Raw genomic sequence first — 27,282 nt, forward strand, 5'->3', positions numbered from 1 at the left:
GGGAGGCGTGGTGGTAGTTTGGCGCACCGATATTTACACCGCTGAGGCTAAACGCCAGCTCGCGGACACCTCCTCCTACTGCCCCCTTGAAAATGACCCCACCTCCCACCACCAAAACATCATCTCCCAGACCATCCATAACCTCATCACCTCAGGGGATCTCCCATCCACCGCCTCCAACCTCATAGTCCCACAACCCTGCACCGCCCGTTTCTACCTCCTGCCCAAAATCCACAAACCTGACCGCCCCGGCCGACCCATTGTCTCAGCCTGCTCTTGCCCCACCGTACTCATCTCTGCATACCTCGACACGGTCCTGTCCCCCTTAGTCCAAGAGCTCCCCACCTACGTTCGGGACACCACCCACGCCCTCCACCTCCTCCATGATTTTCACTTCCCCGGTCCCCAACGCCTTATCTTCACCATGGACATCCAGTCCCTGTACACCTCCATCCCCCATCACGAAGGACTCAAAGCCCTCCGCTTCTTCCTTTCCCGCCGTACCAACCAGTACCCTTCCACCGACACCCTCCTTCGACTGACTGAACTGGTCCTCACCTTGAACAACTTCTCTTTCCAATCCTCCCACTTCCTCCAAACCAAAGGAGTAGCCATGGGCACCCGCATGGGCCCCAGCTATGCCTGCCTCTTCGTAGGATATGTGGAACAGTCCATCTTCCGCAGCTACACTGGCACCACCCCCCACCTTTTCCTCCGCTACATCGATGACTGTATCGGCGCTGCCTCGTGCTCCCACGAGGAAGTTGAACAGTTCATCCACTTTACCAACACCTTCCACCCGACCTCAAATTTACCTGGACCGTCTCAGACTCCTCCCTCCCCTTCCTAGACCTCTCCATTTCTATCTCGGGCGACTAAATCAACACGGACACTTACTATAAACCGACCGACTCCCACAGCTACCTAGGCTACACCTCCTCCCACCCTTGCCCCCTGTAAAACCTCAATCCCATATTCCCAATTCCTTCGTCTCTGCCGCATCTGCTCCCAGGAGGACCAGTTCTAATACCGAACCACCCAGATGGCCTCTTTCTTCAAAGAGCGCAATTTCCCCCCAGACGTGATCGACGATGCTCTACACCGCATCTCCTCCACTTCCCACTCCTCTGCCCTTGAGCCCCGCCCCTCCAATCGCCACCAGGACAGAACCCCACTGGTCCTCATCTACCACCCCACCAACCTCCATACACATCGTATCATTTCCACCACCTCCAATGGACCCCACCACCAGGGATATATTTCCCTCCCTTCCCCTATCTGCGTTCCGAAAAGACCACTCCCTCCATGACTCCCTCGTCAGGTTCACACCCCCCACCAACCCAACCTCCACTCCCGGCACCTTCCCCTGCAACCACAAGAAATGCAAAACTTGCGCCCACACCTCCCCCCATACTTCCCTCCAAGACCCCAAGGGATCCTTTCATATCTGCCACAAATTCACCTGCACCTCCACACACATCATTTACTGCATCCGCTGCACCCGATGTGGCCTCCTCTATATTGGGGAGACAGGCCGCCTACTTGCGGAACGTTTCAGAGAACATCTCTGGGACACCCGGACCAACCAACCCAACCACCCCGTGGCTCAACACTTCAACTCCCCCTCCCACTCCACCAAGGACATGCAGGTCCTTGGACTCCTCCATCGCCAGACCATAGCAACACGACGGCTGGAGGAAGAGCGCCTCATCTTCCGCCTAGGAACCCTCCAACCACAAGGGATGAACTCGGATTTCTCCAGTTTCCTCATTTCCCCTCCCCCCACCTTGTCTCTGTCAAATTCCTCGAACTCAGCACCGCCTTCCTAACCTGCAATCTTCTGCCTGATCTCTCCCCCCCAGTCCCCCACTCCAGCCTATCACCCTCACCTTAACCTCCTTCCACCATCGCATTTCCAACGCCCCTCCCCCAAGTCCCTCCTCCCTACCTTTTATCTTAGCCTGCTGGACACACTTTCCTCATTCCTGAAGAAGGGCTCATGCCCGAAACGTCGATTCTCCTGCTCCTTAGATGCTGCCTGACCTGCTCTTTTCCAGCAGCACATTTTCAGCTCTCAGGTTAGCTTAATACACATGATTGAGAAAACATTTAACCTATTGTTCAGGAAATAGCTGGGTACTCGGTAAATCGTAACACAGTGAAGGAGGAACAGCACGGTTTTATGCAAGGGAAGCTGAATGTGTTTGATGGAGCAAGCAGAGCCAGTAGATGTGGCAGATTTTGGATTTCCTCAATTGTTCAGGTGCCTGCTAAAAAGATTAGTGCCATGATAAAGCTGTGATGTTAGGGTTCACATATTAGCATGGATAGAGAATTGGTTAACTGACAGGGAACAAGGGACAAATGGGTTGTTTGTTTTTTCTGCAAATGGGTTGTAATCAGTGGGGCACCACAGACTCTATGATGGGGTCTCTAAACAGTCCATAATAATGACATGAAAGAAAGGACTGAATGTCTTGCAGTGAAATTTTCAAATGGTACAAACAACCGGTTTCTCTAGTTCTAAGCTGGACATGAAATATGCAAACGGATAAGCAAAAATTAAATGAGTGGGAAAAGATTTCAAATTGAGTTTGAAGTGGGGAAATGTGGGATAATAGAAAAGTAATATATAGTTTGAATGGTGCAGATACTTCTGGATTTCCTTGTACATAGAACAACACTGTTTTGTCTTAAGTACGGAAGGTTAACTTGCTACAAATCAGCACATTCTTATAGATTTGCTTTTGTATGAACTATCCAAGGTGTAGTAGAATTCTTGGGGAGGTGATGATGTAATCATAATGTCACTGGGCTAGTAATGCAAGACGTCAGATTGATGTTGTAAGAGCATGTGTTCAAATTCCACCATGGCAGACGGTGAAACATTTTGGTTGTAGTTATGGTTATGGTGATGGTTTTGAAACATGTAAAGGCTCTTTTAGTTCAGTGACTATGTCTCCACCTCTGGGTGAGAGGTTTGAGTTCAAACCCACCTGGTCCAGAGGTGTGACATAACATGTCTGAGCAGGTTGTTTAAAAATATCCATGGGACAGTTTAGAAGTTAATTCCACTTGGGTACATCCTGAAGTTGGTTGGAAAATCATTGTTTCTCCCAAGATTTGCAGCTAGTTTTCAATCCTTTGCCCATTGCCAAAACAACAGCAAATTATTAACTTTCCTTTAAAAGGATATTGTATCCGTAATAGTTTAATGATAGTGGTATCAATGTATTGAAAAAATGCCGCTATGAGCAAGTTTCACTTGTGCTGTGCACAAATGTGGCTTTTTGTATTGTGGACTTTAAATGTTTTATGCCTCATTTTAACCGGTTTCAAATATTGTCATGGCTTACTGGGGTAGTTCGCAAACCCCACCATTCCCACAGTCTTAAGAAAATTTGAAGATTTTAAAAATTACACCAAGATTCTCCAATTTATTGGTCTTCTAGATTGAGGTTGACAGAAAACTTGGACCAGACCTCTGGACTTAATAGAACTACAAATTCTGACAAGTGAATCGACAGTAGCTATTACTGTTAAAAACCAATAACACATAACTCTGATGATACTCTGTCTTTATACACAGACCCAGATGGAAAAAAAATGTTTTGGAGGGAGGAAAACTGGGAAATCAGTTCAGTGGTTGCTGTTTACAAAGGTCACTATGATGATTCTTGTGCTGGTGAGAATGACTCTTCTCAGTCGTCCTTGTCCATTGCTTTGAATGATTTGCAGGAAGCACAGGGTGGTCGATACACTGATACGAGGGCCTCTGAATTATCGGTTAAAAGTTACCGCTTACAGCAACTACTGAAGGAAATGTGAACTGTTTTTCTTCAGGCCTAGTGATTTTTCAGTTCAGAGAATAGAGAGAATGCCTAAGCTGGTGCTGGTCTGAATGCTTCTCTTAATATCTTGCTCACGTCCTCAAACTGTACAGCTACCTGAGAATCAACCATGATTGCTGATACTTAGAAAAAGTGACTTGGAAAAAAAATGCAGGAAATCACAATGGGTCAGGCAGCGCCAATGGAGAGAGAGCAAGCTAATGTTTTGAGTCTAGATGACTCTTCATCAAATCTTTGTCAGTGGAAACTGGTAACTAATCCACATACCAATCTGATACTTGCTACCCACTAAAACTCCAATCATATGGAACTCTTGTCTCCAGTTAATCTGCAACTGCTGCTGTAACCCATAACTGTGTTCAGAATGAGTATCAAGATACTTGCTTTCAAACCATGCAATCATCCTTGGTTTTCAAACAGCTTTATTCATTTCAATCCATAATTTAAAAAAAAGCACAGAGAGAGACTCTGTCTTTATAACATTTAAACCTCATGTCAAGTGAAATATTAAGAAGAGGTTTATTTAATACAGATGTTCCCTTAATGTGCAGTGGGTGCTGTATCAATCTATCTATTTTTAATAACTGTTCTTTTTGTATAAATGTCATATTAGGATTGAAGCCTTGACAGTTGTTTCACTGAAAACCAAATTCCATTTATATGTACTGCTTGATCAGGCATGCATAAATGTGCTGCATTCTTCACTGGTGGTTAAAGCAGGTGGTTCAACACCAATATCATTTTGGCTCAATATGTGGAGTTAGAATGCAATTGGGGGTCAAGGGGCAAGTGTCCATTTATATAAATGTTAGATTGTTTTAAATTAATTAAAGATTGATTTCAATGCAAAATATAACCAAAATCATGACTCTCCACATGGTTTAATAAAATAGAAATGCACAGCAGATTGATTAGTCTCTGAAAGCAAAGAATTATTTATACACTTGTCATAGATTAGTTTTGAGTTTCCTGTGTTATTGATGTATCTGCTAAACTTTAAATTTAAACAAGTGGCTCATGAAGATAATGCTGCTCGTAACTTCTTCATTTATAGATTGTCTTTGAAGTCAGAATGTTTAAGTGCTTTACAAAGTGTTGTGTCTAAAATACAATAACTACATAAGCTACATAAGTTGAGAACAAAGGAAAACTATACCATGATTCTGGGAAGGAAGAGAAGGGGTGAAAACAGAAATGGGTGGACATGCTGAGTGGGAATCTGAGGTTCAAGGGAAAATGGAGACACGCTGGTAGCACTGGTGTGAAAAGTTGGTATTATGAGAACAGATGTGATTGAGTCAGAGAAATTGGTAGGATGACATGAGGTCTGTGGAGGAAGCAGGATGTGAGGAAGCCGTTGAGGTAGCTGTGGGAGTCTTGACAGTTTGTAATAGACATTAGTTGATTGTATCCGTTCTTGGAGATGAAACTGAGAATTTGAGGAAGGTAAGAGGTCGAAATCAGTCGGTGAATGTATGGGAAGGGTGGAACGTTTGCCACCACAGATGCCGCCATACCCAAGTTTCTTCGTTTTCTTTTTGTTTTAGTTTAAATTTTCAGCAACTTTTGCTAATAACCTTTTCTCCATCTTTGTTTTTGATCTGGTTTGCTTTATTCCATTAGCTCTTCATATTACATTCAGGTGTGTTTTGATATGCAATTCATACCTCATTTGGACAGAACCTTCATTTTTCCAAACTATCCATTGCCATTCTTTGTCTTAGCATGAAATTTTTTATTGTACAATCGCTCCTTCCCTCCACCAGCCACAGAGCTTTGTCTCCTGCCATCTTTCACTGGTTTGGAACTCTTACTGTACTTAGGTTGGTTCTGATGAAAGTGCATCAGGCAGAAATGTTTACACAGATCCTGCCTAACATGCCGAGTATTTCCAGAAAATTTGTTCTTATTTCAGACGTCCAGCAACTTCAGTATTTTGCTTTTGTAAAAGCAAGAATGTTAGATGCAGAACAGATATCAGAGGTAGTTTCTTTACTCAGTAGTAAGGGCATGGAACGTACTGCCTGCAACTTTAAGGGCATTTAAATGGTCATTGGATACACATATGGATGAAAATGGAGTAGTGTAGGATAGATGGGCTTCAGATTGTATCCAAAGCTCGGCATAACATCGAGGCTGAAGGGCCTGTACTGCACTGTTATGTTCTATGTTAAAAATGGGTTATTGTAACATAAGTACTGTGCAGAGGCATTAATATTTTACTAGAAGGGAAAAAAGGTGAATGTATATCTCTATGAAAGATGTAGAAGTCTCACTAAAGGCTTGGCTGATTTGAATCAGGGCTGGATGTTCCTGATATAAGCTGTCCTTTGAAGGATGCTTTGGGAAATCTCCCACTTGCCCTGTCTGCTCTAAAAGGGAAATGCTAAGTGCTGAAAAGGAAGCATGTAGTTGTATTAGGAATGGACAAGGTAACGGGTTTAGGGCTTATAAAAACCAACTATAAATCCAGTACTATCTTTAAAAGATAGCTCCACATAAATTAGCTAACTGACTTTTTATTTTAAAAAAAACTGCTTTTCCTTGACCTTCATTCTAATATGTGTGCTCTTAGTTTTCCACTTCTCTCTCCTCTGCTCCTATAGTTTCTCCTTGAAAAAGACAGTAGCTTTCTTTCTAATACTGTTCTATCATCATGTAGGGAGTCAGTTTTGCCTAGAGGGATATATGAAACTTCTGTTTCTGATACCATATTGAAAGCAGTTGTTATATAGTGTAGCTGAGAGAATATAACATCACATGTACAACATGGGAGCTTGAACCTATGACCCCTGTAGTGAGAGTGAGTCCAAAATTGCATAGCCTGTAGGCTATATTATAAATTATTAAGCTTCAATGTGTAGATGATATTTGAACATTTTTCCCCTTGTCTCTACAGAGCTTTCCATCAGATGAAGGATGGCCTTTTGCAAAGTACCTTGGAGCCTGTGGGAGAATGGTGGCTGTAAATTATGTAGGCAATGAACTTTGGAATTTCTATAATGCACCCTGGGAAAAACGAGTAGACTTGGCCTGGCAATTGCTGGAAATCGCTGAACAACTTACAAACAATGATTTTGAATTTGCGCTCTATCTCCTTGACGTCAGCTTTGACAACTTTGCTGTTGGACCGCGGGATGGAAAAGTCATAGTGATTGATGCTGAAAACATCATTGTGGCAGACAAAAGATTAATCAAACAAAGTAAGTCTTCTGTTTATGTCTCCATTCAAAAAAATTCATCGCTAGCCTTTTCTGATCCCTTGTAAATTGGCTAATACAATTAGATTAGATTAGCTTACTTAGTGTGGAAGCAGGCCCTTCGGCCCAACAAGTCCACACCGAGCTGCTGAAGCCAAACCCACCCAGACGCATTCCCCTACATTTACCTCTTCACCTAACACTATGGGCAATTTAGCATGGCCAATTCACCTAACCTGCACATCTTTGGATTGTGGGAGGAAACTCTGTTTTCAGAGTTAGTTGAAGTTGGTAAAACATTTATCATAATGGTTCACATTACAATATGTCGTTGTTGTATCATGGAATACTAATCACTTGTAGCATTTGTGGGTGGCACAGTGGTTAGCACTGCTGCCTCACAGTACCAGAGTCCTGGGTTCAATTCCCACCTCAGGCGACTCTCTGTGGAGTTTGTACATTCTCCCCGTCTGCGTGGGTTTCCTCCGGGTGCTCCGGTTTCCTCCCACAATCCAAAACTGTGCAGGTTAGGTGAATTGGCCATGCTACATTGTCCGTAGTGTTAGGTGAAGGGGTAAATTTGGGGGAGTGGGTCTGGGTAGGTTGCGCTTTGGCGGGTCGGTGTGGACTTGTTGGGCCGAAGGGCCTGTTTCCACACGAAGTAATCTAATTTTAAAAATCTAATAACAAGTTATTTAAGTGTTCATTGTTGGATTTAAAACAAAGGCCTATGTGAAAGGTTTTTTTGTGTGTTGACCTCAGTGTACCAATGAACTGCAGACATTTTCGTTAATCCAGGATGACTGTAACTGCTGTGGAGGAATTACTGTAAACTGAAATGGTGGTTTTGGGACTACATTGATTCTGTAGTACTCGATGTGCAATAATCCCACCTTGTACCAGAGCCGATGGATTTTTCACAAACAAAAACATTCCTACATCACTGATTCAGTGTATCTCAGTTAGTCTATAAAGTTGAATTAGTAACCATGTAATGTGTTTGAAAAACAAATTGACTAACTTTTGTTAGCTGCTTGAATTCTGTCCTGAGCTGTCTGTGTTCTACTGTGATTTAGTTGTTCCACATTTATTTATGTTTACAGAGCTTTGCGAGCCCCATAGACTATTCTCAGTCACTTTGAAGCTGACACACATTTTGTGAATTTTTATTTCCTAACCTCAGAATAGACATCTTGTTCAGAAGGGAATTCAACAAGGATTCATTAGACCAATACCTGGGATGAGGGGTTTCATTACTGAGAGAGGTTTGAGCAGGCCAAACATATGTTCCCTTGTTTCATTGCAATATACAGAATTCATAAGTTTCTTGAGCAGATAGATGCTGAAAATATCAGGCAGATATTTCCCCTGGCTGAAGAATTTGCAACATGAGGTCACAAGTCTCCAAATAAGGCATCAGTTATTTTGGACTGAGATGAAAAATTTGTTCATTCAGTCTTTGCAGCCACTCGATCTGAGAATCTTTGGAATTCTCCACCCATGACAGCTGTCGATGCTCAATCTGTGATTTTCGCTTGTTTTCCATTTAGCATGACAGCTACAGCTTTGGAAATCCTGGTATTGATATTAGCATCAAGAGAACATTACTGGTAATTGTTAATCCAAGACATGTTGAAGGATCTCAGTGACTTCAATGAAGAAACCTGTCTGTAATTACTTGAGTTAAAAATCACAACACCTGGTTATAGTCCAACAGGTTTAATTGGAAGCGCTAGCTTTTGGAGCGCTGCTCCTTCATCAACCACCTGATGAAGGAGCGGCGCTCTGAAAGCTAGTGCTTCCAATTAAACCTGTTGGACTATAACCTGGTGTTGTGTGATTTTTAACTTTTTAACACCCCAGTCCAACACTAGCATCTCCAAATCACTCTTCCTTGGAGAGATCTTTGCTTGCATTGTTTTGACAAAATCAAAGACCGCTCTTTCATGTCTACCACAAATCTCAGTGGAGCTTTAGAGCTGACAGGTCTCCAACTGGTGGGATTTTCTCATTTTGAACATTACAACAAAAGTGTCTTAAACAGCACAGATCACTCTAAATTATCTTCATTGACATCACCAGGGCTGTCTTTTCTCGGTCGTAAAAGCAAATTTACGCTTTTGGTATCCTCAAACGAGGATACCTACCTGTGAGCTGATGCATCCTGCACAAGTCAACAAGATTGCATGCCAAGGCCAAATTGTAAAATGTCATGCTGTGTGAGTTGCTGATTGCTAATTATGCTGTGAAGGTATCCCATACTGAAGTTTACTTGCAGTAGCCTGTAGATCAGTTCACCTAGGCCTGCAGGGTGTTTGGACCGAGAGATCAGTTGGTCAGAAGACCAGTGTTATGGGGCAGGATCATTGACAAATATTGACAAATTGAAAGCAGCACTTCTTTCCAAGGGTGTTGATCAGCAAATGTACATTCGTAGACAAAATATGCAAATAGGCAAATGATGGGATAATGGAAATAACATGGGCAACTGTAATAATAGGCAACATTAAATAATTCATGAAAGCTATTGGCTTAGAATGTGCGTTAAAATGGCTTACAAGTTGCAGTAGATTTAAACTCAACAACATCAACCAATGTGGGTCACTAACCTATAAAGTAATTAGAATGCTGAAATATACAATCAGTATACCATACACAACTCTTGAAGTTATTACACAGTAGGTCAGTCAGGTTACATTTGAAAACTTGTAGTTATTGAGACATGAAGGCAATATAAAGGAGGATAGTAAGAGCTTTTTTAGGTATGTGAAAGGCAAAAAAAATGATTAGGACTAAAATTGGGCCCTTGAAGACAGACACAGGGGAATATACCACTGGGAACAAAGAAATGGCAGAAGAATTAAATGGGTACTTCAGATCTGTGTTCACTGGGGAAGACACAAGCAATCTCCCTGAGGTAACAGTGGCTGAAGGACCTGAACTGAAGGGAATTTATATTTGCCAGGATTTGGTGTTGGAGAGACTGTTAGGTCTGAAGGTTGATAAGTCCCCGGGGCCTGATGGTCTACATCCCAGAGTACTGAAGGAGGTGGCTCGGGAAATCATGGATGCATTGGTGATTATTTTCCAGAGTTCGATAGATTCGGGGTCGGTTCGTGAGGATTGGAGGGTGGCTAATGTTATACCACTTTTTAAGAAAGATGGGAGAGAGAAAGCAGGAAATTATAGACCAGTTACTCTGACCTCAGTGGTGGGAAAGTGGTTGGAGTCGATTTTAAAGGATGAAATTACGGCACATCTGGATAGTAGTAACAGGATAGGACAGAGTCGGCATGGATTTATGAAGGGGAAATCATGCTTGACTAATCTTCTTGAATTTCTTTGAGGATGTAACTCTGAAGATGGACGAGGTAGATCCAGTAGATGTAGTGTGCCTGGACTTTCAGAAAGCTTTTGATAAAGTCCCACATAGGAGGTTAGTGAGCAAAATTAGGGCGCACGGTATTGGGGGCAGAGTACTAGATTGGATTGAAAATTGGTTGGCTGATAGGAAACAAAGGGTAGTGATAAACGGCTCCATTTCGGAATGGCAGGCAGTGACCAGTGGGGTACCGCAGGGATCTGTGCTGGGACTGCAGCTTTTTACAATATATGTTCATGATATAGAAGATGGTATCAGCAATAACATTAGCAAATTTGCTGATGATACAAAGCTGGGTGGCAGGGTGAAATGTGATGAGGATGTTAGGAGATTACAGGGTGACCTGGACAAGTTAGGTGAGTGGGCAGATGCATGGCAGATGCAATTTAATGTGGATAAATGTATGGTTATCCACTTTGGTGGCAAGAATAGGGAGGCAAATTACTACCTCAATGGAATTAATTTAGGTAAAGGGGCAGTACAGAGAGATCTGGGTGTTCTTGTACACCAGTCAATGAAGGTAAGCATGCAGGTGCAGCAGGTAGTGAAGAAGGCTAATAGCATGTTGGCCTTCATAACAAGAGGGATTGAGTAGAGAAGCAAAGAGGTTCTTCTGCAGCTGTACAGGGCCCTAGTGAGACCATACCTGGAGTACTGTGTGCAGTTCTGGTCTCCAAATTTGAGGAAAGACATTCTGGCTATTGAGGGAGTGCAGCGTAGGTTCACAAGGTCAATTCCTGGAATGGCGGGATTACCTTACATGGAAAGACTGAAGCAACTGGGCTTGTATACCCTTGAGTTTAGAAGACTGAGAGGGGATCTGATTGAGACATATAAGATTATGAAAGGATTGGACACTCTGGCAGCAGGAAACATGTTTCCGCTGATGGGCGAGTGCCGAATCAGAGGACACAGCTTAAAAATATGGGGTAGACCATTTAGGACAGAGGTGAGGAGAAACTTCTTCACCCAGAGAGTGGTGGCTGTGTGGAATGCTCTGCCCCAGAGGGCAGTGGAGGCCCAGTCTCTGGATTCATTTAAGAAAGAGTTGGATAGAGCTCTCAAAGATAGTGGAATCAAGGGTTATGGAGATAAGGCAGGAACAGGATACTGATTAAGGATGATCAGCCATGATCATATTGAATGGCAGTGCAGGCTCAAAGGGCAGAATGGCCTACTCCTGCACCTATTGTCTATTGTCAATTGATAAGTTCACAGGGTCAAGCAGCTAACCCCTAAAATTAGAGATCTCTGTTCTCTGAACAAAAACATTAGACTTTCCAGCTTTGAACAGTAGTTAGATTGTCTGTGTTCAAGATGGTAGCTCATCACCAACTACTCAAGAGCAACTATGGCTAGGCAATAAATGCTAGCTCAGCTAGTGACTCCCAGGAGTGAATTCAAAAAAAAAGCTAACCTTCATTCTTAGTTGTACCTAACATAGATTCACTTTTAATTCCTTCTCACTCAACTTGCTAGCCCCAAGAGAACTAAATTGAAGGTATAATTTTATACATGATTAATGTTAGCCTTTACATTGGGAAACTTTATACCGATTCAGTACTTGGTTCAGCCATGTCAGAATTGATTGTGGTGTGCTGTTACACACAAGTAGACAAATGCTGCATTAACTTATGAAGTACACGATTGGAGTAAAGTAGAACAATTTACAAATTCCAGTTTAAATGAAAACATCCTGATGCTGTACGTTGAGGTGATATACTTAATTCTTTTTAAGTCTGATACTTGATCCTTTTTAAGACTGTACTTGCATTATTTACTTAATTTGGCTGTATTATGGAATTTTGAAGTGCAAAAAGATTGTTTGAAAATGGATATAGATGCGCTGAAATTGCATGTGTATCCAGAAATAATTTGTTGGTTTTTGGGGTGCATTGATGTGTAAAGCAAAATCACTGGATCTCTGTTTGAAATAAACAAGCTACAAGGATATTACTTAATGAATTAGTGTAAAATTGAAGTTGATGTTTTGCAATGTAACACTCCCAACAACTTGGAAACAAAAGGTGTGAGAGTTTGGTGGCCAAATACTTTTTTTGAAAAAAAAGACATGGGATGTAGGGAATGAGAAGTAACCCAATTAGGATTCTTTGCAGTAGTCAGAAACTCCTGATTCACTTGTCAAACACTTGAAAAGGCTTGCATCAAGCTGAAAATTCCTGTATTATTCATGGCGTAATAAATATTTAATCCTGTGCTGAAATCATGTGCCTCATATCACCGGTTGCAGTAGGCAAGACACAGGTTGACAGAACAATAGAGTTGACTTAAATCAACTGTGATCCCATACTCCCAATTCCTCTGCCTCTGGTGTATCTGCTCTCACGTTGAGCAGTTCCACTCCAGGACAATCCTGTATGTCCTCCTATTTCAAGGACTGTAATTTCCCCTCCCCCATACAGCATCTCCTCTATTTCCCATACCTCTGCCCTCAAATGCGCACACCCCCTCTCCCACCACCACCAAACCACAACAAGGACAGAGTCCGCTGGTCCTCACATTCCACCTCACTAATCTCCAAATCCAAGGCATCATCCTCTGCCATTTTCACCTCCTGCAGTCTGACTCTACCACCAAAAATCTATTTCCTTCCCCACCCCATCCGCTTTCCAGGGACTCAGCGCAAACTCAGTGACGGGTTCAGGAAACATCTATTCTCCTTATGCTCCTATCAACTTCCATTTGCCAGCCATTTCAACTCCCCCTCCCACTCCCCGACAACATGTCCATCCTGGTCCTCCTCCTCCATCAAAATAAGGTCACATGCAAACTGGAGGAAGAATACCTCATTTTCTGCCTCAGGAGCTTACAACCATATGGCCTCAACATACAATTCACTAACTTCCAGATCTCCCCACTTTCCACTGCATCCCAGGTCCAGCTCTCCCTGGTCAACAATCACTTTCAGTATTTGATTTATTTTTCTTAAAGAACTAATTCTGAAAGTAGTCAAAATGCAGAATGTGCTCTGAATGGGCGAGTTTCATTGTCCACTTCTAAAATTGGCTTGTTAGCACTACTTAAAAATGTGTTGCTGGAAAAGCGCAGCAGGTCAGGCAGCATCAAAGAGATAGGAGAATCGACGTTTCGGGCATAAGCCCTCCTTCAGGAAATTCCGGAAGAAGGTCTTATGCCCGAAATGTCGATTCTCCTGTTCCTCTGATGCTGCCTGACCTGCTGCGCTTTTCCAGCAACACATTTTTAAGCTCTGGCCTTAAGCATCTGCAGTCCTCGCTTTCTCCTTGATAGCACTACTACTGATCCAGCTGCTACTGCCTGGAGGGCATTTCTTCCAGACTGCATCTGACTGCAGGTTGAGAGGGAAACAAGAAGGATGTGAAACCTATTTTGTTATCTACCTCTTGCATAAATTCATGACACTGTTGGAAGATGCCTTGTGTAGAGGTTCTGCCTTCACACCCAGGGCTCCATTGCTTTATGTCATGCTACACCCTTTCTAAGTGAATAGATCCAAAATAAAATGTAATAGCTCAAAATTGGGCATGCATGAGGTGCCTTGGATCATCAGTGACGACAGGATTACATTCTACCAAAATCTGTAACCTTGGCACATCCCTCATTGTACCATTATCAACAAGACAGGGAACTGAGTTTGAATGAGGCATGTAGGCGAGCAGCATTACACCTATTTCCCCAAGAGTTGCCAGACCTCTGATGGGGATATTGTACGTGCTGAACAACAAAAGTAGCAGACATAAACAGAATTAAGTGATCTCAGCCAATGGGTCATATCACATCGTGTTGAGAAGGTTACTAGACAATGAAACAGTTAACCAGAATAAGGAACTCCTTGAACAATCCGTATCCTGAATGATGAAAGAACCCAGCTGTGAGGACAGAAGTGTTGAGTGGATGATTCGTCTCCGCTTTCAGCTGAGGTCAGTCTATATATTGGAACTAACCATGCTCCTAACCAAGCTGTTCTGGTATAACTGGTGACATCTACCTAATAATGGGGGAAAATTGACCAAGGGTGTTCTGTACATAAAATGCAGGAATAATCCAATCTGACTAGGTAATGCCCCATCAGTCTACTTTGGCTAGAAACTGATGGAAAATGTCCCTGGCATGGCCATCAAGTGGCACTAATTCACCAATAAAAAGCTCAGTGATGCTCAGTTTGGATTCTTCCAGGATCACTTCTAAACCTCACTAAAACCTTCTCCAAGTAAGATCAAAATTCTAAATTCTAGAGGTCGCAGGGAGTCAATGCCCTTGATGTGGGCATTGTTAGAATAAGACGAGTTCATGGTACCCAAATAAAATTTAATTAAATGGAAACTGAGAAAAGGTGCCTTTGGCTGGCATCTAGCCTGAAAGAAGTTGTTGGGCTCATTGGATGCCAATTATTTCTGTCCTACAGTATCCATGTAGAGTGTCCTCGGGGCAATATCAATTTAATCAACTTGAGCTGCTTTATGAATGACCTGCCCTACATCATAAAAAGAATGTTTGCTGATGATTGTAATGTTCATTTCATGTGCGGCTGGTATCTGAAGCAGCCTGAGCCCAAGTGCACCAAGACTTGAGCAACATTCGAACTGGGCCACTAAGTTATAACTCTTCCATGCTGTATGTGCACTATACTCCAACGATAGAGAATCTCGACAGCTTACCTTCACATTCAACGTTATTTCTATTGCTGAATCCCACACTTTCTACCTTCTTGGGGTTTATCCTTTACTGGAAACTGAACTGTACCAGCATACAAATAAGAGCAAAGAGATGATCCAGTGTGGCCTCCTCCTGTTGTCCCTGGCCTGACAGATATCAGTCTTCAGCCAATTGGACTTTATCAAGAAATGGTTAGAGACATTGGATGCTGCAAAGGCTATGGGCCTTGACAACATTCTGGCAACAATACTGAAGACCTGTGCTCCAGATCTTGCTGCTGCCCGAGTCAAGCTTTTCCAGTAGAGTTACAATATTGGCATCTATCTGACAATGTGAAGAATTGCCCAAGTCCACAAAAAGCAGGACAAATCCAATCCAACCAATTGCCCTATCAGTCTCCTTTTGATCATCATTAAAATGGTTTTATCAATAGTGCTATCAAATAGCACCTGCTCAGAAATAACTTACTTGGTGATACCCAGTTTGGGTTCCGCCAGGGCCCCTCAGCTCCTGACCTCATTACAGCCTTGGTTCAAACATGGACAAAGGAGCTGAATTCCGGAGGGCAGGTGAGACTGACAACACTTGACATCAGCTCTTGACCAAGTGTGGCATCAAGGCATCCTAGTAAAACTGGAATCGGTGGACATTAGGAGGTAAACTCTTTGCTGATTGGAGTCATATCTGGAACACTAGATGATTATGGTTGTTGGGGGCAAAAGTGAGGACTGCAGATGTTGGAGATCAGAGTCAAGATTAGAGTGGTGCTGGAAAAACACAGCAGATCAGGAGCAGGAAAATCAATGTTTCAGGCAGGCACCATCCAGGTTGTTGGGGGTCAGTCATCTTAGCTCCAGGACATCTCTGCAGGAATTCGTCCAGGTAGTCTCCCGGGCCCAACCATCTTTCGCTGTTTTATCCATGACCTTCCCTCCATCATAAGGTCAGAAGTGGGGGTGTGCAATCATCAAACCATGGTCAGTACCATTCGACCCCTCAGTGCAACAACACCTGGATAATACCCAGGCTTGAGCTGACAAGTGGCAAATAACATCTCCAATAAGAGACAATCTAATCTGACATTCAATTGTGTTATTATCACTGAATTCCCCCCACTATCAACATCCTTGGGGTTACAGTTCACCAAAAATCAATTGGGCTCACCACATTAACACAGCAGCTAGAAGAGCAGGACAGAAGCTCGGAATACTGCAGCAAATAACTCACCACCTGACTTCCCAAAGCCTGTCCACCATCCATCTACAAGGCACAGGTCAGGAGTGTGATAGAATACTCTCCCCTTGCCTGGATTGGTGCGGCTCCAGCAACACTCAAGAAAGTGACACCATCCAGGACAAAGCAGCCCACTTGATTGGCACCACATCTACAAGTGTCCACTGCCTCCACCACTGATGCATAGTAGCAGCAGTGTGTATTATCTACAAGGTGCACTACAGAAATCCACAAAAGTGCTTTACACAGCATCTTCCAAACCCACCACCACTTTCTTTTTGAAGGACATGGGCAGCAAATACACGAGAATGCCACCACTTTCAAGTTCCCCTGACTTAGAAATATATTGGTAATTCTTCACTGTTGCTGGGTCAAAATCTTGGAATTCCCTCCCTAAGATCATTGCGGGTCAACCCACAGCAGGTGGACTGCAGCACCTCAAGAAGGTGACTCACCACCATTTTCTGAAGGGAAACTAGAGAGGGGCGATAAATTCTGGCAAACCAGTGATGCCTCCATTTCACAAACAAATAAAAAGGCACCAACTGGTGAGCAACATAATCTACTGACTCCTTAAAGCCTGTCCACTACACCTGCAAGACACAAGTCAGTAGTGTGATGGAATACTGTTTACTTGCTTGGATAACTAATACCCAGAACAATGTGGGACAAAGCAACTTTGATTACACCTCATTCACCAACTTAACCATCACTTACGCAGCATTGCATCCCATCAACAAGATGTGCTGTAGCTTGCCAAGGCATTTGCAACACCACCTCCCAAAATGATGATCTGAAGCATCATAGAACTTGGGGATTAAGTGCAGAGGACCATGACCACCCACGGGTTCCTCTCCAAATTGTACATTATCCTGACTTGGAAATGTATTACCATTCCTTGCTGGGTCAGCACTCTGGAACTCCCTCCTTACCTATAGCCCAATGTTAGCAATGGTTCAAGGAGGCAGATCCCTACCAGCTTCTCTCAGAGAAGTAGTGATGCGCAATAGTTGCTGGTCTTATCAATGTCGCCCACACCCATGAGCAAATAAATATAAATAAATTCACAACTCTATGCATTTTAACCTAAATCTTTGCAAAGCATTTGAAAAGTAACTTCAAACTTGTTTAATGACTTCAGCTGTGACTTTGTTATCAAACAAAGTAATTTGTCTCATTAATATTTATTGTTTCATGTTGCACTTTGGAGCCAAAATAAGGCAAAACAAATATGAAGCTACATGTACTGAAAATGTGTTGCTGGAAAAGCGCAGCAGGTCAGGCAGCATCCAATGAACAGGAGAATCGACGTTTCAGGCATAAGCCCTTCTTCAGACTTATGCCCGAAACGTCGATTCTCCTGGTCCTTGGATGCTGCCTGACCTGCTGCGCTTTTCCAGCAACACATTTTCAGCTCTGATCTCCAGCATCTGCAGTCCTCACTTTTTCCATGAAGCTACATGTACCCAATATGTACACACACTTGCTTCTAGTCAGAATTAAACATGAAATTCTGGTGTTTCTGTGTGATTTTTGACCAGTTAACAGCTTTGTTTGAGCTGAATTAACCCTAATAATTCAAAGATTGTAGAAATTTATCTTTTTTAAATTTGTTCACGGGATGACAGTGTCGTGAGGCCAGCATTCGTTCCCTGCTCCTAATTAGCCAGAGAGCAGTTTGAGTTAACCACGTTGTGATGGGTCTGGAGTCACATGTCGGTCAGACCAGGTAAGTTTACTCCCCTCAAGGACAAGATTGAACCAGATAGGTTTTTCCTGATAATTAGCAATAGTTAGCCTCTTATTTCCAGATTTTTCTAACTGAATTCAAATTCCACTATCTGCCATGGTGAGATTTGAGCCCAGGTCCCCATGATATTCCCTGGCTCTCTGGATTAATAATCTAGCAATAATGTAACTGGGCCACAGCCTCCCCCTATATCAAATCAAATATTCCTGTTTCCTAGAAATCTTTCTATGAGTTAAAAAGACACCACCCGATTTAGCCCCAACATGCTAAAGTGGCCGTGGCCCAAGGGAAGAGGTGATAATACTCATTTGGTGCACACTGAGGTGGAGTGAGAATTCAACATCTTGCACATGTGCACATGTTCAGAATAAACCAGTGTTGGTTACTTGATCATTCAAAATGAAGTCTGCCCTGCTGCTGCAGAAGTCCTCAATTAAGGAAAGTAAGGTTAGACTTATGGCATGGTGGCTCTGGTTAGCACTGGTGTGTCACAGTACCAGGGACTCTTGTTTGATTCCACCCATGGGTGACTGTTTGTGTGGAGTTTACAGACACTCCTTGTGTCTGCATGGGTTTCCTCTGGGTGCTCTGGTCTCCTTCCACTGTCCAAAGATGTGCAGGTTAGGTAGATAGGCAATGCTAAATTGCCTATAGTGACTAGGGATGTGTATTTAGTTGGATTAGCCATAAGAAATGCAGGGTGATAGGGATAGGATATACAGGGTAGATCTGGGGTGGGTTGCTCTTCAGGAGGTCAGTATGAACTTGATGGGTCGAATGGCCTGCTCCCACATTGTGGGGATTCTATGGTTTACCTGATGGGTCTCCAGCCACTTTACCTCAAATTAATTCCCAAAGCTTCATAAGGGTCTGTTCAGTTGTAGTCAATTATTTCAATCACAGTGCTTGAATTCACTGATTAATTTTTATGTTGAAATATGAGTTTAAGCAGATTATTAGCCATAAATTCACTTCTGCAAAAATATCATTATGGCAGCCAAAGTCATACCATAATTTTCCCATTTCATGACCATATTCCTTGGTATCAAATCCATTTTTTGGTATAAAGTGATACCCCAGATGACTGGAATTTTCATTTGTCTTCTCATTTCCAGGAAACATGACTCTTTTTTATATCCACAATAAGAAGAAAAAGACTTTATAAAGATTCTGGCTACTGTTTCCATTTGGTTATTTCTATGAAAAGTGAAACTACTGCTGCTGTTATTGGCTGAAGTGATAATATTTTACGAACATTTGTGTGCAGTCCAGAACAGTTTATGACTTTGTGAGAGTATAGATTAAAGAAAGTTCACAAGTTGCAAGGCAGTTACTTTCACTACTGAGCATTTACTATGGATAATTAAACCATGTATCCACATAACTGCCTCTGGTACCTGAATTCTTCGTACCTGAATCTTAAGTGTCTTTTTTTTTTAAAAAGTAGTGATGTGTTATCTAATTTTGTGAAACTCCCCATAATGTATTTCAAAACCATAACTGAGCAGTCGCTACCTGTAGCTAAAACAAGCAATCAAAAACCACTTGCATCACACCCATCTCAGAGAAACAACCTGCCATATCTGCCTCTGTTTATTCTTGACAAAGTACAACCAGTCAGATCAGCCTGAAAAACTAACACTTCGGAATTGAAGCGGCCACTGGCACTTAAAGGATGTTCTACCATTACACAAGGTCATTGACCTCGCTTAACTTGTTTACTTGCTCTTTGAAAAATTATCTCAACAATTGCTTTTCTAATTGTTTACTGTACATTTCTGTTAAAGTTATGTGAATCATCTATGAGGTCTCTCTGGTTGTACTGGAAGCAGTCATAAAGTTCTTGCATTGTGCAAGCAGACCATTCAGTCCATCGATTCCACACTGACTGTCTGAAGAGCAGCACACCCAGATTCTTCCCCTCCCACAATCTGTAATCTTGTATTTAGGCTAATCCACCTAGCCTAAATCTCCCTGGACACTGCAGGTCTGCAGTATTAGCCAGTTGCTCTCCATTTCAAAAATATTCTGCATTTTTATTTTTCCTGCAGGTCGGTGACTTTGCATTTTGTCACAGTTGTATTCTTGCTGCTATATTCCTAGCCACACAGCCAAACTGTCTATTTATTACTCTACAGATTCTTTACATCCTCCTCACTGCTTAGTTTCTCATTTGACTTAGGGATATTGCTTATAAACACCCGAGTCTTTTCAGTCTTTACATACAGCATTTCAACCTAGAAGAAAAAAATGTTTATTCCTACTGTATCCTGTCCATTAACCAGTTTTTAATTCATGCTAATATATTAACGCCAATTGCGTGGCTTCATTGTGTCTTAATACCTTCTCAAATGTTTTTTGAAAATACAAAACACCAAATCCAGTACAGCTGCGTGCAACGGACTGGATGGACCAGTGGATCTGATGCTATCTGCCATCTATCATATGTCTGCATTTCATTAACTTGGCGAGAATCATAGTGAGAGAGTTGAAAAATGTGGTGCTGGAAAAACACAGCAGGCCAGGCAGCTGTTTTTCCAGCACCACATTTTTCAACTCTGGTGCTCCAGCATCTGCAGTCCTCACTTTTTCCTAGAGAATTATAGTGATTCCGGTATGATTTCTTGGATATCTCTCACCACTGTGTAACTATCGAACCTACCTAGTTCAAACTGCATTGTTCTACCCCTTCCACGTGCTCCACAGACAGCATCCTGTTTCAATTGGATATCTACATTTGAACCTGCACTTTCCATATATATTTCAGATCTCCAGCATCCACAGTATTTGGCTTAAATTGTCTTTTCCAAACTTCCAGCCGGTTTTAGTTTTATTTGGAGCAAAACTTTTGCTGAATTCCTACAAATTTGAGTTTAAATGATGGCTTTAAAAGCAAATGTTAAAATCAATGTTAAATTTGTAGTCAACAGAAATGGAAGGCCTATGAAAATCTAGTTTTTAATTGAAACATTTCTGAGCATCAAAACCTTTGGACATTATTAAGCAAAAGGCAAGTTACCTGTACTAGATATCTATGAGCCTTTTACATGAAGATTTAATAATTTGTTATTTAGACAATTTACTTCCCAGATGACTGAGAACCTGCAAACTTATCCACACACAAACAATTTCAAAAGTGAAATTGTTGAATTATTTATGATATTATAGAATATTTACAGCCATTCAGCCCATCGTGCCTGTAACTGGCTCCTGAAAGAACTACTCAGCTGGTCCCATTCTCTAGTCCTATCTCCATAATCCTTCAGATTCATCACTTTCAAATATATCCAGCTCCCTTTTGAAACCTCCTCTGGAATCCTGTTTCCTCTTCTCTCCTAGGCAGCATATTCCAGATCCTAACAGTTGTGAGTAAAGAAGTTTCTCCTCTTCTGATTCCTAGTTCTCTTGTTTATTTGTATTTCTTAGTTACTGATGTACCAACTAGTAGAAACAGAATATTCTTCCTGACCCCTTAATAAATAAATGTTTTCTATTCCAAGGAGAATAAGCCCAATTTCTTGAATCTCACTTTTTATCTAAAATCCTTCATTCCTGGTATTATTCCGGTAAATCTCCTTTGCATGCTCTTCTGAGCTTTAACATCCTTCCTTAAATAAGGTGCCCAGAACTGAACAGACTACTTATGGTCTGATTTGTGGAGATGTAGCATCATTTCCTTCCTTTTATTTTCTCTGTGTCTATTTGTAAGCCCAAGGATCTGATGAGCCTTTCCCGGCCACTTGCAGAGAATTATGCACTCTAATACGGAGATCCTTCTGGTGTACTCCCCTCAAAGCTGTATCATTGAGTTTACCTTGTCTTTCCATTGTTCTTCTCAAAAATGCATTATCTCATATTTCTCTACATTTGAAATTCAAAAGCCAGGTGTCTGCCCTTTTAGCCAACTTCTTAATGTCTCTCTGAAGTCACCTTCAATGTCATGCTCTCAATTCACTATTCTCTCCAGCGTAGTATTATCTGCAACTGTAGAGATTTCACACTCAACTATTATCTTCAAATTGTTTCCGTAAATCAAAAGAAAATCCAGCCTCCCAGCACTGATCTCTGGGGAACACCATTTGTAATTTGTCTCCAGATTGAGAAATGGCCGACTGTACCTACCCTCTGTTTGCTGTCTTTTAGCCATCCTCTAATTCATGCTGCTAAAGACCCATCAATTTCAAATATTTCTAATTTTCTGACCACTCTGTCGTGTGGCACTGTATCAAATGATTTTTGTCAGTCAAAATGTATAATGTTCATTGTACAACCCTCGTCCATTGCCTGTGTCACTTTGTCAAATAACTCCATTCAATTTGTCAGACATGACCTGCCCTTGACTAAAACATGTTAACTGTTTAATATTGACTTATTTTCCTCTAAGTGTATATTTATCATATCCCATATAATGGCCTCCATCAGCTTTTCCACTATCGATGTCAAGATGACAGGTCTGTAGTTTTCGGAGTTAGCTTTTACCCCTTTCTTAAATAACAGCATCCTCTTTCTTCCACTTTGTGGACAGTTGTTTTAGAACTGACTGTACAAACTCCAAAATCTGTAGAAATTTCCCTCTTATCCTCTTGAGCAGAATGCACCGTACAACTAAACTCTGCTTAAGTGGAAGGATGTCTGAGTAAATTAAGTGTCATTAAATGAGAGTTATTATGTGCAGTGTTTTAATTATGTACGAAGGAGATGTTCCTTTTTTGTTCAGGTTAAGATCTTGTTCAGGCAGAGCTGTAGTCACTTGAGAAAGCAATTCTGAGAGACTATATTACTATGCCATTTGAATTATAACCTTTGGCCAAACCTTACCTTTGTCAGTAGTGAAGCTGTGCTTGCAAGGAATTGCCTTGGTTGCTAATTTTTAAGTGTCCATTTGGCCATTTATTCCTAATTTGTCTTTAGTTTAATTGTAAAATCAGCTGAAATTCAATAACTTGGCTATGCTACCTTTGTAAGCTTGCTTAATATTTCGCTGTTCTAAGATTAAAAACACAGCATTTTAAATTTGTTTCACTCAACTTATTCAATATAAATTCCTGATCATTTAACTGCCTTATAAAAGCAAGGTAGATCTGCCTCTTTGCTGGTTGGGATTTCACATTTTGGATTTTGAATCAGGTACTTGGCTCTAATTTTGTACTGCTGTTGCTCGATTCACTTCACAGGTGGTTTGTTTTTTCAAAATTAGGACAAACTGTCTAATTCTCTCAAACATAATTAGTCCTGTGAGATAAGGAATGTAAGAATAAATTAAAAAGGAGGGGAGTCAAGGAATAGGGAGAGAGTGCAGTTGAATACGTGGCTGCAAGGATGGTGTAGGAGGGAGGGCTTCAGGTATTTGGACAATTGGACTGCATTCTGGGGAAGGTGGGACCTGTACAAGCAGGACGGGTTGCACCTGAACCAGAAGGGCACCGATATCCTGGGAGGTAGGTTTGCTAGGACTCTTTGGGGGGGGTTTAAACTAATTTGGCAGGGGGATGGGATCTGGACTTGTAGTCCAGCAAGTAGGTTAGCTGTTTTTCAGGATTCCAAGAATGTAGGGAGGCTGTGGAGAAGGTAGCACTGACAGGGAATACTTGCGGACAGAGCTGGGCTCAAGTGTGTATACTTCAACGCAAGGAATATCAGAAATAAGGTGGGTGAACTTAAGGCGTGGATCGGTGCTTGGGACTATGATGTTGTGGCCATCACGGAAACGTGGATAGAAGAGGGACAGGAATGGTTGTTGGAGGTTCCTGGTTACAGATGTTTCAGTAAGATTGGGGGGGTGGGGGGTGGTGGCGTTGCTAATTAGAAATGGTATAACGGCTGCAGAAAGGCAGTCCGAGGGGGATCTGCCTTTGGAGGTAGTATGGGCTGAAGTCAGAAATAGAAAAGGAGCAGTCACCTTGTTGGGTGTTTACTATAGGCCTCCCAATAGCAGCAGAGATGTGGAGAAACAGATTGGGAAACAGATTTTGGAAAGGTGCAGAAGCCACAGGGTAGTAGTCATGGGCGATTTCAACTTCCCAAATATTGATTGGAAGCTCTTTAGATCAAGTAGATTGGATGGGACAGTGTTTATGCAGTGTGTCCAGGAAGCTTTTCTAACTCTGTATGTAGATTGTCCAACCAGAGGGGAGGCCACATTGGATTTGGTACTTGGTAACTAACCAGGACAAGTGATGGGCTTGTTAGTGGGTGAGCATTTTGGTGATGGTGACCACAATTCTGAGACTTTCACCTTGGTTATGGAGAGAGATAGGTGCATACAACAGGGTAGGTTTTACAATTGGGGGAAGGGTAAGTACGATGCTGCAAGACAGGATCTGAGGAGCATAAATTGGGAGCACAGGCTGTCAGGGAAGGATGTCGTGGAAATGTGGAACTTTTTCAAGGAACAGATAGGACGTGTCCTTGATATGTATGTACCTGTCAGGCAGGAAAGAGATGGTCGTGTGAGGGAACCTTGGTTGACGAGGGAGGTTGAATGTCTTGTAAGGAGGAAGAAGGAGGCTTACATAAGGTTGAGGAAACAAGGTTCAGACAGAGCGTTGGAGGGATACAGGATAGCCAGGAGGGAGCTGATGAAAGCGATTAGGAGACCTAAGAGGGCATGAAAAGTCTTTGGCGGGTAGGATCAACGATAACCCCAAGGCCTTTTATGCGTATGTGAGAAACAGAAGAGTGACGAGAACGAGGGTAGGTCCGATCAAGGACAGTAGTGGGGGACTGTGTATTGAGTCAGAAGAGATAGGAGAGGTCTTGAATTAGTACTTTTCTTCAGTATTTACAAATGAGAGGGACCGTATTGTTGAAGAGGAGAGTATGAAACAGACTGGTAAGCTAGAGGAGAGACTTGTTAGGAAGGAAGATATGTTGGGCATTTTGAAAAACTTGAAGATAGACAAGTCCCCCAGGCCTGACGGGATATATCCTAGGATTATGTGGGAAGCAAGAGAGGAAATAGCAGAACTGTTGGCAATGATCTTTTCATCTTCACTGTCAACGGGGGTGGTGCCAGGGGACTGGAGAGTGGTGAGTGTTGTGCCCCTGTTCAAAAAAGGGAATAGGGATAACCCCGGGAATTACAGGCCAGTTAGTCTTACTTCGGTGGTAGGCAAAGTAATGGAAAGGGTACTGAGGGATAGGATTTATGAGTATCTGGAAAGACACTGCTTGATTAGGGACAGCCAGCACAGATTTGTGAGGGGTAGGTCTTGCCTTACAAGTCTTATTGAATTCTTTGAGGAGGTGACCAAGCATGTGGATGAAGGTAGAGCAGTGGATGTAGTGTACATGGATTTTAGTAAGGCATTTGATAAGGTTCCCCATGGTAGGCTTATGCGGAAAGTCAGGAGGCATGGGATAGTGGGAAGTTTGGCCAGTTGGATAGAGAACTGGCTAACCGGTCGAAGTCAGAGAGTGGTGGTGGATGTTAAATATTCAGCCTGGAGCCCAGTTACAAGTGGAGTTCCGCAGGGATCAGTTCTGGGTCCTCTGCTGTTTGTAATTTTTATTAGTGACTTGGAAGGGGTAGTCGAAGGGTGGGTCAGTAAATTTGCAGACGATACGAAGATTGGTGGAGTTGTGGATAGTGAGGAGGGCTGTTGTCGACTGAAAAGGGACTTGGATATGATGCAGAGCTGGGCTGAGGAGTGGCAGGTGGAGTTCAATCCTGTCAAGTGTGAGGTTGTCCATTTTGGAAGGACAAATAAGAATGCGGAATACAGGGTTAACGGTAGGGTTTTTAGTAAGGTGGAGGAGCAGATGGATCTTGGGGTCTATATTCATTGCTCTTTGAAAGTTGCCACTCAGGTGGATAGACCTTGTAAGAAGGCCTATGGTGTATTCGCGTTCATTAGCAGAGGGATTGAATTCAAGAGTCGTGAGGTGATGTTGCGGCTGTATAGGACCTGGGTAAGGCCACATTTGGAGTACTGTGTGCAGTTCTGGTCGCCTCACTTTAGGAAAGATGTGGAAGCTTTGGAGAGGGTGCAGAGGAGATTTACCAGGATGTTGTCTGGAATGGAGAATAGGTCGTACGAGGATAGGTTGAGAGTGCTAGGCCTTTTCTCATTGGAACGGCGAAGGATGAGGGGTAACTTGATAGAGGTTTATAAGATGATCAGGGGAATAGATAGAGTAGACAGTCAGAGACTTTTTCCCCGGGTACAACAGAGTGTTACAAGGGGACATAAATTGAAGGTGAAGGGTGGAAGGTATAGGGGGGATGTCAGGGGTAGGTTCTTTACCCAGAGTATGGTGGGGGCATGGAATGCGCTGCCTGTGGGAGTGGCAGAGTCAGAATCACTGGTGACCTTTAAGCGGCAATTGGATAGGTACATGGATAGGTGCTTAAGCTAGGACAAATGTTCGGCACAACATCGTGGGCCGAAGGGCCTGTTCTATGCTGTATTGTTCTATGTTCTAGTCAGGCATTTGACTGCTTTCCTTCAACAGAGCTCCATTTTCCCCTTATTCTCCATAAACTTGATTCCCTAACTTTAAATTCAATAAATCTCAGGCTTCAAGCTACTTAATATTAAACCATCCATAGCCCTCCAGTGCAGACAATTCTTAAGTTTCTCAGCTGACTGAAGAAATGGCCATGTCAATCCCAAATAATGAACCAGCATTGTGTGAATTCCAATTGACCACATCCCTCTTGGTCAAACAGTAATGGTACCCATACCTTGCATGGCGCGTGCACAAACTAACCCTTTGAGTGAGCAGTCAGGCTTGCTTGCCTGCCGTTCACACGCCACAAGTAGAGACCAATGTGGACTGCAGAATTTTCAAGACCAAGGACAGTGGTATGAAAACTCCATCCAGAATTCTGATTCCTGGAACCTTACACCTCCCAGGCTGTGAACATATTACAGCCCAAACACTTCAAAATCAAAGAAGAAGGCTGATTTTCTTGAGAATAATTGCTTTTCCTAAATTTGTCTTTGTATATGTTGTGATATTTTATTTGTATACATATTGAGAAGAGTCAGGTTATGTATTTAAAACATTCGAGTTACTGGTTCAGCACGTTTAGATGTGCTGTCAAAATCCTTGGACAGAAACTGCTATATTTTAGATTTATTATTAAAGAAAGGAACAAATAAGGAAGAAATCAACCTGCCTTCATTATATCCCAAAGTGCTTTACAGCAAATGAAATGCTTCAGCAACTCGCCATGAGATGAACCAGCCAGTTGGCCCATAGTTC

General features: G+C 42.4%; 1 protein-coding gene across 3 annotated transcripts in view; it reads left to right on the plus strand.

Moving 5' to 3' along the window:
• The window catches only part of LOC140478700 (divergent protein kinase domain 2A), a 250,229-nt gene that overhangs the window by 118,223 nt on the left and 104,724 nt on the right, over positions 1–27,282 (plus strand). For all 3 annotated transcript variants that reach the window (XM_072572005.1, XM_072572003.1, XM_072572004.1), the window contains one exon: positions 6,751–7,054. In XM_072572005.1, the coding sequence (XP_072428106.1) occupies positions 6,808–7,054 (247 nt within the window). In that variant the 5' untranslated portion in view covers positions 6,751–6,807. The remainder of the gene's footprint in view (positions 1–6,750; positions 7,055–27,282) is intronic.

This window comes from Chiloscyllium punctatum, chromosome 6 (genome assembly GCF_047496795.1).
Source record: "Chiloscyllium punctatum isolate Juve2018m chromosome 6, sChiPun1.3, whole genome shotgun sequence".
NCBI lineage: Eukaryota > Metazoa > Chordata > Chondrichthyes > Orectolobiformes > Hemiscylliidae > Chiloscyllium > Chiloscyllium punctatum.